Raw genomic sequence first — 14,642 nt, forward strand, 5'->3', positions numbered from 1 at the left:
TCCTGTGATTGCATTCATATTGTACTAGTTTTGGGTGGCATTTTGGAAGATTGGGCTGAGATTTTTAACTGTGGCCTGGTAGTTCACGATATAGAGACATACATAAAAATATGTATTCGTGGAAAAACTGCTGCCATAGCGAGATCTGAGCTGTACCTCCTATTGAAAGAATCTGAGGATGGTGAACGTTACTGCTGTGCTTGAAAAGGGTCAGTGGAAGTCTCTTAAAGCAGAACTCCATGAAAAAAAAAAAAAAAAATCTCCCATGCAGTAGGGCTGTCCCCTCACTGCACTGGTTAACTGCTTATTTTGTCCAGGGGCGTACTGAAAGGCTATACTTACACAATCCTCTGGAAAACATTGCTCTCCCACTTCCAGTGGTGGACTGTTCCTGCTGCCCTCACATCCAGAGCCGGTCTATGGGCATGACGACGTCAGGAACAGTCCATTAACAAAACAGCACGCGGGGGGGCAGGAGCAGCAGGAACCCATCTCGCGCTTGGAGGATCGGCAGGTTAGGCAAGTAGATCTCCGCTTTCCTCACCCCTAGACAAAACTTAGCAGTTAACCCATGCAGTGCAGGCACAGCACCAATGCATGGGAAATTTTTTTTATCCTGGAATTCTTCTTTAAGTGAACAAAATCCCCAACCACTATCTTAGGACTACGTTTTGCTCACAATTTTCTTTTATGTGGCAACCAGTAGCCTGAAAAGATGATAATTATTAGTTTTTTACCAGTAAACCAAGAGAAGAACATTACAGCACAATTTACCTTATTATTAACAAACATTTCGTTATATTTTATGTTGCAAGTCAATCATGACTCACTGATACTTGTTGCATGCCACAATCTGCCAAATATTGGGGACCTGTGAGCAGACATTGAGTATATTAACATTAATAGTGATCTTTAGATGAAATGTCCCTCAAAATATTCAGGTAAAGAGGAAAACAGCTTAGGCTATCCATGTCAGAAACAGACCATTTACAATACTATAGAGAATTAATGGATAAAATAAACACATACAATACTCACAAGTGTCCAAAAGAGGTAAATTGTAAAGAGTGCAACTGTGAGTGCAATAAGTCCAACTGCTTCTAGTCGGCTACTGAAGTGCAGATGATCCACGGCTCCTCTAAGACACAACCACCCAGAGATGGTGGCAAGTGGGGTTATGAACAGGAAGCAAACCATGTCTCCAAACAGCGTTCTCTTCTCATGTTGGGGGCCAGGATTCCGTAACCACTACAAAACAAACAAGTTCATGAGTAACTATTATTCTACAGCTCTTCCTACCGTCCCACATTTACAAAGAAAAAAGAAAAAAAATGATTTTTTTTTTTTATTTATTATTTTTGTCCAACATAACTACTCATGCAACAATCTTATTCTACAATCTCCTTTAGATTTACCAACAACTACAGTGTGAGGGGCCTCCCTGTTAGGATATAGATTGAATAGACTGTTTAGAAAGGCCCTCATCACACCATATAGTTGTTGATAATTACATCCAAAAACAAAAACACGCACACTACAAAGCCACCCATTGAACAGCTTTCAGCAGGGAGCGGCCTGAGATTTGAACCAAGGAAGGGGAGGCTGATTGTACCCAAGTTGGTCGATGGATCTCTCGCTGAGAGAACACAATGAATCAGCGGGAGAGACCCTCCCATCAACACAACCCATGGTTGCAGGAAAGAACATTGCTTCATCTATGGCTGGCTTAAGTTAACAAGCAGCTCTGACTCCAACAATCTCCTCCCTCTGACCAGTTCACTCTCTAAAATTGTCCTAAATTATTTAGTGGTGAAATTGTGGTGTTAAGCCTCCATCTGGTTTGTTTATGATGGATTTCATTGGTGTTTGGGATGCATCTAGAAGAGCTACTACTACCTAGACACATCTGAAACCGCTACCACAGCCTAAAAGAAACCCACAGTGAAAGTAGTATAGGGGCTGCCACGGTTTTGTGAGAATGCCAACTCCTTGGCTTCCTAAGGCTTCAGTACTTTCCAAGTTACTGATCTGGAAAAAAGCTAGGAGATCAGAGAGTTAATACTTTCAGATTTTCTTTAGGCAATACTTTGTTCCATAGAACCTTAAAATTTAAGAAATAAAAGACGCTCTCTCAATTCTCAAATCTATATAGGAAATCAGGGCTTGTTACCAGTTTACATGCCACCCTTTATATGATTGGCAGCTTCACTGAAGGCAGAAGGGTGAAAGGCAAAATGCCAAGTTCTTAGATAAAGTCAACATTTGCATATAGCAGCTACCAGGGATTTGAGACTTTAGGACACTTTAGATGTGATAGATTAATTCCTTTTATATCACTTTTTTCCCAAAAATGTTTTGTGTTGAAGTCATTGGACCATTTGCGTTGCAAATGGCAGGACTTATCTTTGCTTTAACAATGTCTTCTGTAGGTGAAAAATCTCTAAACTTGCATATTACTTGGATTTTTTTTAAACATGTTTAAAAGATAAACTTTTCCAGGCAGCCTTGGTCTTCAGCAAAAAAAGAAATGCAAACGTCCATTCTTTAACTGACATTTCCCAGTGCAAATATGAATCTGAGTGTTTGAGTTGATGCAATACTGATTGTCTTAGACAGTTAATTTCCTCTGACACTTCAATAAATCAAGTACACTATTTTAAGTGATGTCTGACTGAAGTGCTATACAGGGAATCAATACCCCTTGTCCTCTACTAGTAATGCTACTAATGATACTTCCAAAGGTTCTGCAGTTTTTTTCCTAAACAACTCAAGTCAGGCTTTGTAGAAAAAAGTTCCAGTTTTTTTCTTAATATTTAATATAGGAACAATCTATACATTTTGTTTGTTACTTATAAATGGAAATTCCCATGGTTGTCATTAACATTTTAAAGTGTTACTAAACCCACAACAGTACAATCTGTCTTTATTTGCAGTAAAGCATGCTTGTTATACTCACTGTGGAACCTCAGGTGTTATTCCTACGCATTGTGTAAAAAAGCTGTTTGATCCTCTTCTCTGTTCCTCCCCTGAGTCATGCAGCCTCATAGGACAGTCAGAGGAGAATGAAAACGAATCCTACAAGCTTTACCAGTGCTTGGCTGGGCACTGATAGAAGTCACTGCTATATACTGCTGAAGAGAAAAGGTATTTAGCAGTTTATATTTACTAAAATAATTGCATTTCCATGTGTACTGTGTACTGTGGGAGACCAGATATAGTGAATGCAGGGACCTGGGTTTAGTAACACTTTAAGAGCAATAACCACTTTGGGATTTACTTTCTCAACATTTCCCTTGAAAGATTGCCCTGTACAATGTTAACATTGTACTGTTAAGCTCTGTTAAGCACCTGAAAACAACTGCCATGCTCCTGCAACACATGTTCCTTGAATAAAAACCCCACACTTAAAGAGATAACCCTTATGTCACAATTGTATGTGCAGACCTGCTATATAGTAATCCTTGGATTTGATTGACTGGTTTAAAAGTCAGTGGATTGCCAATATTTGTTGCAACCCACTGGTAGGCTCTTTTGCAAGAGAATTACTATAGCCACAGCAGACTGCAGTAGGGTCGAAATCAGAGGAGGGCAAGCCATGTGTAGCTACACAGCGATTATTTGCATGTATCAGTTGTATTTGTAAAATACATTGAAATTAAATATATAACGTTTGGGAACCTCAATGCTACAAAAGAATTTTGTTTTCTGTATCACTGGAGGAGGGGATTGGAGTGGAGTCCTCTAATGGTTCTGCTGTGGGGCTCCATCAGACATAAATAAGAAAAAAACTTGTAAAGTGCTTTAATCTATATATAGTGTATACACTATATTATCAAAAGTATTTGGAACACCGGCCTTTACACATACATGAACTTTAATGGCATTCCTCTGTAGGGTTCAATATGGAGTTGGCCCATCCTTTGCAGCTATAATAGCTTCAACTCTTCTGGGAAGGCTGTCCACAAGGTTTAGGGGTGTGTCTATGGGAATGTTTGACCATTCTTCCAGAAGCGCATTTGTGAGGTCAGGAACTGATATTGGACGAGAAGGCCAGGCTCACAGTCTCCGCTCTTATTCATCCAAAGGTGTTCTACGGGGTTGAGGTCAGGACTCTGTGCAAGCCAGTCAAGTTCCTCCACCCCAAACTTGCTCATCCATGTCTTTATGGGCCTTGCTTTGTGCACTGGTGCGCTGTCATGTTGTGACAGGAAGGGGCCATCCCCAAACTGTTCCTACAAAGTTGGGAGCATGAAATTGTCCAAAATGTCTTGGTATGCTGATGCCTTAAAGCGTCTGTTAACCTAATGTAGAGCCCCTCTAGGTCTTCTGGGAGAAAAGAGATACCTCCAGATACAAAGAGCGAGCTTACATTTACCCCAGGGCTGAGTCCATGGCTATAATGGGAAGTTAGAACAGAATTTAGGTTCCAGTCACTTTAAGTATTTTTCAATGCTTTAATGAGAACTTGAGAGAAGTAGTAAGAGAGAGGGTTAGGGGAGGTTTCAGATACCCTTTTTGCAGATCACTTACAGACTCTTTGAATCCAAAGGCAAAACAGCTTTCTTTTAGAAGATCTTGGATACCTGGATAGGTCTCTCACACAGACCTAGCAACTGGTAGAATGTCTGGACAAGCCTCTCTCACAGACTTAGCAGCCAGTAGAACTCTTGGATAAGTCTCTCTCACAGACTTAGCAGCCAGGAGCTAGTTACCTTGTTTAGATTGTAGAACAGCTTGACAGCACCAGAACCTTTAAGCCGATCCAGCGATATTGTAAGGGTAGTTTAGATATAGGTGTATCCTCCAAACGAGTCACCAGGCCCTCCTGGGAGACCAGCCTTCATCCTGGCTCTCTCTCAGCAAGGGTCCTCCCCTGGATCTCCTCAGCTTGGCTCGGCTTCTTCCACACAGGCAAGACAGTCTAAGGACCACCTTAGGATTAGTAGGCCCCAGACAGGCTTCTGGGGCTACTTGCAGAACTTCTAGCAACACACCCTTGGGCCAGGAGGGCCCCGAGGTAATGAATGAATAAGAGCACATGGCATCTATCCAATAAATACCCCTTCCCAGAATGCACAGTGGCCAGGAAACTCCTACTGGGCTGTCTCTGGAAAAAGAATATTCATTACAGCTCAACCTAGTTGTAATTCTCATACTGTCCTGTGGTACCAGTGACACCTGCTGGCAACAGTGAGAAATGCACAACTCAGTCAAGTTTAGAACAGAACCAAATATACAATCAAATCTGAGCTGTTTACAGCTCAGCCAAAAACTAAATTTACACTATAGCCCCATTCTTAGGAATAGGGGGCTACACAAAAAAAAAAAAAAAAAAAAAATGGATCCTGTCCCTTTAAAGCATGTTATACAGTACAGTGCTTGTACTGTGTAATTTGGCACCCTGTAACACCTGAAATACCTGGCTGATTCTGCCAGTTTCTAGCCTCCCCTCTGTAAACTGACCATGGTATATCATGGCTGCTGAGCCCTGACACTGTGGTCAGTTTACGTGCTTCCGTCATCTGAAGCCCTGCTCTCCTGTGACAGTGTCCATCCCCCCTCCTGTTGCTAAAATAACTCTGACATCTTTATACTATTCTCACTGTCTCCTAATGACAGGTGCCCCTGTCTGTGTAATTTATTTTTAAAAATGCAGTATATGCCCTATTTCTGCATGCCGATTGGCAATCACGTGACTGGTTGGCTCTCTTCTCCCCCCCTCCCGACTGACGTCAGTGGGGGGATCCTCAGCCCCGACTCCTCTATCTGTCAGATGGGGAGAGGAGAGAGCCGTCCGGTCACGTGATCGCCACGTAGAAATAAGATATACAGTATACTGCATTTTATTTATAAATCACACACACAGGGGCACCTGTCATTAGAAGACAGTGAGGATAGTAGAAACATGTCAGAGTGGCTTAACAACCATCCTAGAATGGAAGGTTGGCCAAGCCCAATCCTCTGAAAAACAACCCCACACCATACTCCCCCCTCCACCAAATGATTTGGACCAGTGCACAAAGCAAGGTCCATAAAGACATGGATGTGTGAGTTTTGGGTGGAGAAACTTGACTGGCCCGCACAGAGTCCTGACCTCAACCCAATAGAACACCTTTGGGATGAATGAGAGCAGAGACTGTGAGCCAGGCCTTCTCGTCCACATCAGTTCCTTGACCTCACAAATGTGCTCTGGAAGAATGGTCAAACATTCCCGTAGAGTTGAAGCTGTTATAGCTGCAAAGGGTGGGCCAACTCAATATTGAACCCTACGGACTAAGATGCCATTAAGTTTCATGTGCGTGTAAAGGCAGGCGTCCCAATACTTTTGGTAATATTGTGTATATTAGAGCACTTCACTATTTATTCTTATTTAGTTCTTTTGCGATTACACATTAGTTTCAGCTGCTATACAATATTAGTATTTCTCTAGACTTACACAAGTAAAAGGCGCAACACACTGAGTGACAGTATAGAACCCCAATATAAATGTAATCATGATTGAGATAAAATTGAATTGATAATGTCCATATGTAGTCCATAGACAGAGGTCCATACACTATTTGCTGCCTCCACATAGAAATAGAAACTAGATGTTTTTTCTTAGTATTTCTCTACCACTGTGGTAACATGTATTCTATAGGGCAGTGATGGCGAACCTTGGCACCCCAGATGTTTTGAAACTACATTTCCCGTCATGCTCACCTACACCACAGACTGCATGAGCATCATGGGAAATGTAGTTCCAAAACATCTGGGGTGCCAAGGTTTGCCATCACTGCTATAGGGAGTAGCACAGAGTTTCATATATTAATTTTTTTATTCTCCATCAGACATGGTTATGCCCTTGGCCCTATCACAGGGAACCGGTAAAATCGTCCACCTATACCTTATCTACTGTAGGAGAAGCGACTGCAAGCAGTGACTCTGAAAGATTACAAATTTTCCATCAAGTATATGTATTTATGTTCTCACTTGTGTCCAGCCCTGGGATACCACTTTAATTCTAAAAAAAGTGATGGTGCCAATAGCTAAAGCAACCAGGTTCCAAATTTTATTATAGTATAATCTTGACCATATACATTTTTAGTGTCTACATTAAAGGGGGACATTTTCAAATCAATAACCACACCATTTCACAGCAATAATTCAAAATATGTAATTCTTCAAGGAAAGCACTATAACTAAAATATATCAAGCATCAACCGGTTCCTCTTCTACACACGCATCTTACTATTAAATTACCAAGAAACCTAGCTTCAGCTCAGCCATATCCTACATAGTCCCTAGATATCAAGTGTACATAACCATCCATAGGACTGTCTGGCCACGAGATGTCACTGTTGTCTTTTGCATAATTCTACCGTACAAGTAAAATGCAGAGAAAATCATTTATAAGAAGGCTATCCCTGCTTTAGCACAGGCAAATTAATCTCTTCTTTATTATCAGTAATATAATGAACAGTAAAAAACCACAATGAGTTGACCAGAATAAACCATTAACCACATTTCAGAGAAGGAGAATATCAGAAAGCCAGTTATTATATTATAGTGTTGTCAAGTATAACATGCTGCACATTGCAGAGACAAGAAGCCACAGGTGTTCTCTGGAGATGTGCTATGCATCAAATAGCTGCAAATGTCTAATTTATAACCAATTTACCTGCTATGAAAGAATGACAATCATAATAATTACATACCTCCCAACAGTTTAAAATCTAAAGAACATTTTAAGTCCAGCTCCCAGTCTGATGAAACCACGATACAATGCTATACTGTATGTATGCATTCTTAGACATCAAATAAGATCATAGGAAAAAAATGGGATGTTGTCCGTAATGACAAATTAAAGGCCTAATTTTATTTCCTAAAGAATAAACCATATGCAACAAACTGTGTTTTGCTTCCTTTTATTTTTAATAGCTTGCAGTTTGTGTTCACTTGGTTTCCATTTATTATGGCGTTAAAGTAAACCTATAATTAGTTCCTTATCTGTTCTGGAATTTTTCATCCCATCTAATGATATTTTTTTTGGCATGTAGGCTAGAGCAGCGACGAGACAAGGTTTTAGCACCCAAGGTGAAGTGAGGATATCAATTCAAATGTAGTAATGCTGATGCTCTGCCTGCCAGCTTGTTCTTCTTTCACCCCTCTGCACAGGCTGCACATCACCTTATGCCTTACCACCTCTTAATATCCACTGACCTTAGAGCCCAAATCCAGCTTGGTGCTAGTAGCTATGCAGACCCTAAAGCTGGCCACAGATGGTTTAAAATTCAGCCAGTTCAGCAAAGCTTGGTTAAATCGGCTTGCTGGATTATTTTCCTTCGATCAGCGCTGTAGCTAATGAGCTGCAGCCACTGATCAGTATAGTTTGGCAGTGGAGGAGTCCCCGCTGTCAGAATACAATAACACGGTGAGAAAGACTCTTCCATCCACCTCGCTTATGTGGATAGGGGAATCCTTTCAGTATTTTCTCATTGGCTGATAAAGAAAAAAAAAAACTGATCCATGTATGGTTAGCCTATGGCACGCTGTGATGGGGGTGAGAAGTGGTGTATACCCTAAAAGTGCTTGTGCTTCTTGACCTGCACTGTGATTGGCTGAAGGGTAATAATGAGCTTAACCACTTGCAGTGGCAGCTGGTGAAGTTTTAGGATGGAGGAGTGCCAGACCCCGCCCTTCCTTTTTGACCCCTCCCACTTTTCATAAGCCCCACCCCTTATGGAATCCACCCATCCCCTGTATTCCACTTGCTTTCACCCATAGTGTCAGGAGTATACAGCCCCAGAATCACAGGACAGAGTATACAGCTCAGCATCACAGGACAGAGTATATAGCCCAGCATCACAGGACAGAGTATACAGCACTAGAATCACGGGACAGGTTATATAGTTCAGCCTCACAGATAGGATATATAGCCCAGCCTCACAGATAGGATATATAGCCCAGCATTACAGATAGGGTATATAGCCCAGAATTACAGATAGGGTCAGGGGTGGTCACGGGGCTCGCGGCACTGATGCACCCCCCCCCTGCACCAGGGGCAGCCGCGGGGCTTGTGGCACTGTCAGCCAGCACCCCCCCGCGGGAGGTTCGGCACTTACTATGCGGCGGGCTGCTCTCCTGCTGTGTCCTCCTCTTCTCACCCTCCTCCTGTGTCCTCCAGGCAGCGGCAGAGGTGGGTCCGGCTCCAGCGTATCTGCTCTTCCAAAGTGCTAGGCATCCAATAGAATCGCCTGGCGCTTTGGTCAATTGGGAAACAGGACTCATGACCTGCCTCCTGATTGGCAGGGAGGAACTGTAGTGTGAAAATAGCGAAAATTAATTTGCTATGGTCACACAATTGGGTGGGATTGGGGCACAGAGAGCCCACCCTATTTTGAAGCCTATTAGAGCCTCTAGCTCTAAACAGGTGCTTCAAAACCCCCCCCCGCCTATTCCCGCCATAAGAATTCATGCGCCCGGCGTCCTGAAAGGGGCTGGGCATATGGGTAGGGAGGGCAGCGGCGGTGTTGGGGGGGCACCCCTGACCATTTGCCCACTGGGCACATATACCCCTTCCTAACCAGACCAATTTTCAGCTTTCAGTGCTCTCACATTTTGAATGACAATTACTCATGCAACACTGTACCCATATGAGATTGTTGTCCTTTTTTCACACAAATAGAGCTTTCTTTTGGTGGCATTCCATCACCACTGGGTTTTTTTATTTTTTGCGCTATGAATGAAAAAAGAACGAAAATTTTGTGAAAAATTGCATTTTTCTTTGTTTCTGTTATACAGTTTTGCAAATTAGTAATTTTTCTTCATAAATCTTGGCCAAAATTTATACTGCTACACATCTTTGCTAAAAATAACCAAAGTCAGTGTATATTATTTGGTTTTTGTGAAAGTTAGAGAGTCTATGGTGGCAATCATTGGAAATTGATCACACCTGATGTACTGACGGCCTATCTAATTTCTTGAGACACTAACAAGCCAGGAAAGTACAAATATCCCCCAAATTACCCCTTTTTGGAAAGCAGACATTCCAAGGTATTTAGTAAGAGGCACGGTGAGTTTTTTGAAGTTGTAGTTTTTTCCCAAAATTCTTTGCAAAATTAAGATTTTCTTTTTCTTCACAAAATTGTCATATTAACAGGTTATTTCTTTCACATGTGCATACCACAAATTACACCCCAAAATACATTCTGCTACTCCTCCTGAGTATGTATTTATAATTGGTGCCTATAAAGTCCATTTTTGTTTTTGCTTTCATTCTACTCAAAATTCCTCCTGAGTATGGCGATACCACATGTGAGACTTTTTTACAGCCTGGCCACATAGAGAGGCCCAACATGCAGGGAGCACCGGCAGGCTTTCTAGGGACATAAATTACACATTTAATTTCTTGACTACCTCTTGCACTTTTGAAGGCAATGAAAACACCCAAAAAATGACCCAATTTTGGAAAGCAAACACCCCAACACATATTCTATGAGACATAATGAGTCTTTTGAACATGTCATTTTTTTCCACAAGTTGTTGGAAAACGTGGAAAGAAAATGAAAACGTATCTTTTTTATAGAAAGTTGTCCATGTATAATATATACATAGCAAAAATAACACCCCAATATATATTCTGCTACTCCTCCTGAGTATGGCGATACCACATGTGTGAGACTTTTACACAGCCTAGTCACATAGAGGCCCAACATGCAGGGAGCACCATCAGGTGATCTAGGGACATAAATTTCAAATCTAATTTGACTACCTATTACACTTTTGTAAGGCACTGTAGGGTACTAATGTGGCACGGATAAGAACTGATGTGGCACGGATGAGCACTGATGTGGCACGGATGAGCACTGATGTGGCACGGATGAGCACTGATGTGGCACGGATGAGCACTGATGTGGCACAGATAAATACTGATGTGGCATGGACGTGGCATGGATGAGCACTGATGTGGCATGGATGAGCACTGATGTGGAATGGATATGGCAAGGATGAGCACTGATGTGGCACGGATGAGCACTGATGTGGCATGGATGTGGCACGAATGAGTACTGACGTGCCAAGGATGTGGCACAAATGAGTACTTATGTGACATGGATGAGCACTGATGTGGCACGGATAAGCACTGATGTGGCATGGATGTGGCACTGAGGTGGCATGGATGTGGCACTGATGTGGCATGGATGTGCACTGATGTGGCACAGATGTGGCACGGATTAGCACTCATGTGGCATGGATGTGGCACGGATGAGCACTGATGTGGCACAGATGAGCATGAATGAAGCACGGATGAGCATGAATGAGGCACGGCTGGGCATGGATGAGCATGGCTGGGCATGGATGAGCATGAGCATGGCTGGGCATGGATGAGCATGGCTGGGCATGGATGAGCATGGCTGGGCATGGATGAGCCATGGCTGAGTGAAATAAAATCTGGAATTGCATTCTTCTAAACTAAATATTATATATATCCGAGGGTGGTCATGGATTCCTTCTATTTATTCCATAAATGTATTATTTTGTCTACTCCTATAATTAGCTAGTATATTAAAACTATGATAGTTACTGTTGATAGCACAATAATATAAGGTTAGCTATGAAAACAAACACACTGCTTAATAAAACAACGTCTTATTTTTTTCCCAAGAAAATAGGAAAACGCTAACATGAAAATACTAAAGGAAAGTATTGCAAAGCATATAACAACAAGAAATATCAAATATACTCACTGCAAAGCTGTCCTATAGATACAGTATCCTCAGCTGGGCTCGAGATAGTAACAGAGAGAGTGAGCTCTATCTCAGGCAGCCCTTTTATACTTCAATTATACACCATCCAGAGCCAACCCCATTGCCATCCCATCTAGACTTTTGACGAATCACAGTATTTACGGGGCAGTCCTCCTCAATATATTATATTACTGTCTGTCCTGTTGTATTGGCCTCTAGGGGCAGCATTGTCCATGTATCATGTCTCTGTATCCCAGGTCAATCTTCAAAGCCTGTTGGTCCTTTGATCTTTGTAGCCCACCTTCATCAATTATCCCAGCAGCCAAGGCCCTCTTTGAAGCTCGCTTGCATAGTGTTATAACAGACGGTCTGGAGCAAAGCTTTTGTTCAGCCTTGATGCATGCCTGATCTCTTCTTTCAGATTTGCTACAAAGCTTTGATGTGCAGCTTGTTACATTCCAGAACTGGTATCAACCAGAAAGAGAAACTCCAGAAATATGATATTAAACTATGTTGCCTTCCAACGCTGAGCATGGAGGAGCCATGGCTGTGCATGGATGGGCACGGCTGAGCATGGATCAGCGCTGTGGGCATTTCAGACCCAGCCCACAAGCGCTGCTACACCCAGCTCCCTCCTCTCCTCACACACTGTACCGATCAGTGTGAGGAGAGGGGAGAGCTGAACCGGGCATGCGCCGGCTTGTTTACAAGTGATCACTTCATCATTGGATGGAGCCATCACCTAGTAATGGGCCATTATCATCGGCCCTTTACACGAATCCGTGATGCGCCGGGTCTGGACGACCTGGCCATCACAGACACTTCCGGGCGGGAAGCACGAGTTCAAGAGGACGTCCCTGGAAGCCCTCTCAGAACTAGCTGACCGCGCTGCAGCAGTCTTTCGGCTATAGCCCGGTCAGCAAGTGGTTGAAGCGGAGTTCCACCCAAAAGTGGAAGCTCCACTGATCTTCCTCCCCCCCCCTCGGGTGCCACATTTGGCACCTTTCAGGGGGGGGGGGGCCCGTTTTTGGGGGCTAAAAATATAACTGCACACTACACACTAGGGGGAGAACCTCTGGGAAAATCAAGGATGGCACTCTGCGCCAGATCACGTACATTTCTGCGTGTCTGCTGCCCCATTTGTGCTATGATTTGCTACAGCACAAGCCAGTTAGCAGGTCCCGGCCATTTATGGCTGGGACCTGCTGATTGGCTTAGCGAATCACAGTACAGAGCCCTGTGTTTACGAACACAGGGCTCTGTACACAGAGCAGAAATGTGGCTACAAAGCAGGGAGAAAAATCTGTCACATCTACTAGTAAAAGCGCACATATTGCACACATTACACTTGTTAGGCGCACAGTTAACCCTTTCATTGCCCCAGATGTTAACCCCTTCCCAGCCAGTGTCATTAGTACAGTGACAGTGCATAGTATTGAAAATGATCACTGTATTCGTTAAATTGGTGATGTCAGCAGAAGTTAGTCAGTTCCCACCCAGTTTATTTGCACCCAGTTAGTTATGTATCGAATATACCTGGATTAATGTTACCACGCACAGCAGCAAACAATTCTACCATAATAAGCATAGTATCAAGCACCCAAGAGTAAGAAGCAGCAAACAATTCTAGCATAATAAGCATAATATCAAGCACCCAAGAAAATGATCCTTGGTGTGGTGATTTCATTGAGCACAGTCATTCTTGGTAACAGATCTCCCATGTATGACCTGTCTTACCATTATCAGGCTACATATATTTATTGTACTATACCTGCTTTATCGCTACGTCAAGATAACTGTAATTAAAATATTATGTTGCAAATCCCTGATCCCTTACGTCTGGCCAACCACATAAATATTTTACAATTAGATCATAAATTCTTAAGTGCTCTGTTTGTATGAAAAGCATCTCCGCTGACACATAATTGTTTTACCTCAATTCATAAAGTACTGCATTGTTTTGCACAAACAGAATTATACCGTCTTCTATCCACATCAGATGACAAAATACTTGGATGTATAAAATATATAATTCACCAATTAAACCGTCACACAAATCCACTGGGCAAACATGTTCATGGGAAGCAATATTGAAAGTGGTTATGCAGATTCATCGCAGCCGCTATACACAATTATATAATTCTTAGGCGGAAGAAGAGTACAAAATTCATTTCTAATTATAACAGTAAAGAAGCTCATTAGAGCCATAACCGTAAGTAAAGCCATTATCGTCTCCCAAATTGGAGTTCTTTAATTAAGAGAAGAGCACTGAAATTAAGTGTAGGAATCCCTTAAAGCTTTGCTATGCGGAGCAACACAAGAAAGTGAAATGAGAAAGTCTATGGAACTATGTACAAAGAGCAGAAATAATTCTAAAGCAGGTCAATGAGAAACCACATTATAATTTCCATATTTATTTGTCAGTTATCATTGTCTAGCAACACTGTATACTAAAGAAGAAATATATTTTCAAATTGTTATACTTGCCCCTGCTTACCACTAAATTATATTATATTTGTTTCGTTAGTCCTTGACTGCCATAGCCTTAAAAAAGAAATCCAACTCTCACCATGTGTCATGTTGCTCCCATACCCATTAGGGAATCTAGGACTTCTTTTACCCATCCCTGTCATTATTTGAACTTGGTGCGGTTGTGAGTGACTCCACCCAAAGAGCCACCGACCACCATGGCAGAGGGACCTGTAGATCACAATAGAGCGCAAGTGCGGAAGTAACAGAAGATCTGTACAGAGGTATAGACTTGTATCTGGAGGAATAGTCTGCTGGAGCCAGAGCATTGCACCTTCAATCCATTGATTGCAGTTCCAAAACTTTGAAGGCTTCAGTGTAAAAAAAATAGTTTTAGAGGTTTTAGTGTTAGCAAGTATCTACCTCTGCCATATAGTAACTTTCAGT

The 14,642-nt window shown here is 42.3% G+C and overlaps 1 protein-coding gene across 5 annotated transcripts in view; it reads right to left on the reverse strand.

Moving 5' to 3' along the window:
- MARCHF3 (membrane associated ring-CH-type finger 3) overlaps window positions 1–14,642 on the reverse strand; it is a 318,136-nt gene that overhangs the window by 7,904 nt on the left and 295,590 nt on the right. For 4 of the 5 annotated variants that reach the window (XM_073624875.1, XM_073624892.1, XM_073624884.1 and 1 more), the window contains exon 4: window positions 1,030–1,248. In XM_073624875.1, coding sequence (XP_073480976.1) covers window positions 1,030–1,248 — 219 coding nt within the window. The remainder of the gene's footprint in view (window positions 1–1,029; window positions 1,249–14,642) is intronic. The other variant, XM_073624907.1, reaches the window with a different exon arrangement.

This window comes from Aquarana catesbeiana, linkage group LG01 (assembly GCF_042186555.1).
Source record: "Aquarana catesbeiana isolate 2022-GZ linkage group LG01, ASM4218655v1, whole genome shotgun sequence".
Lineage (NCBI taxonomy): Eukaryota > Metazoa > Chordata > Amphibia > Anura > Ranidae > Aquarana > Aquarana catesbeiana.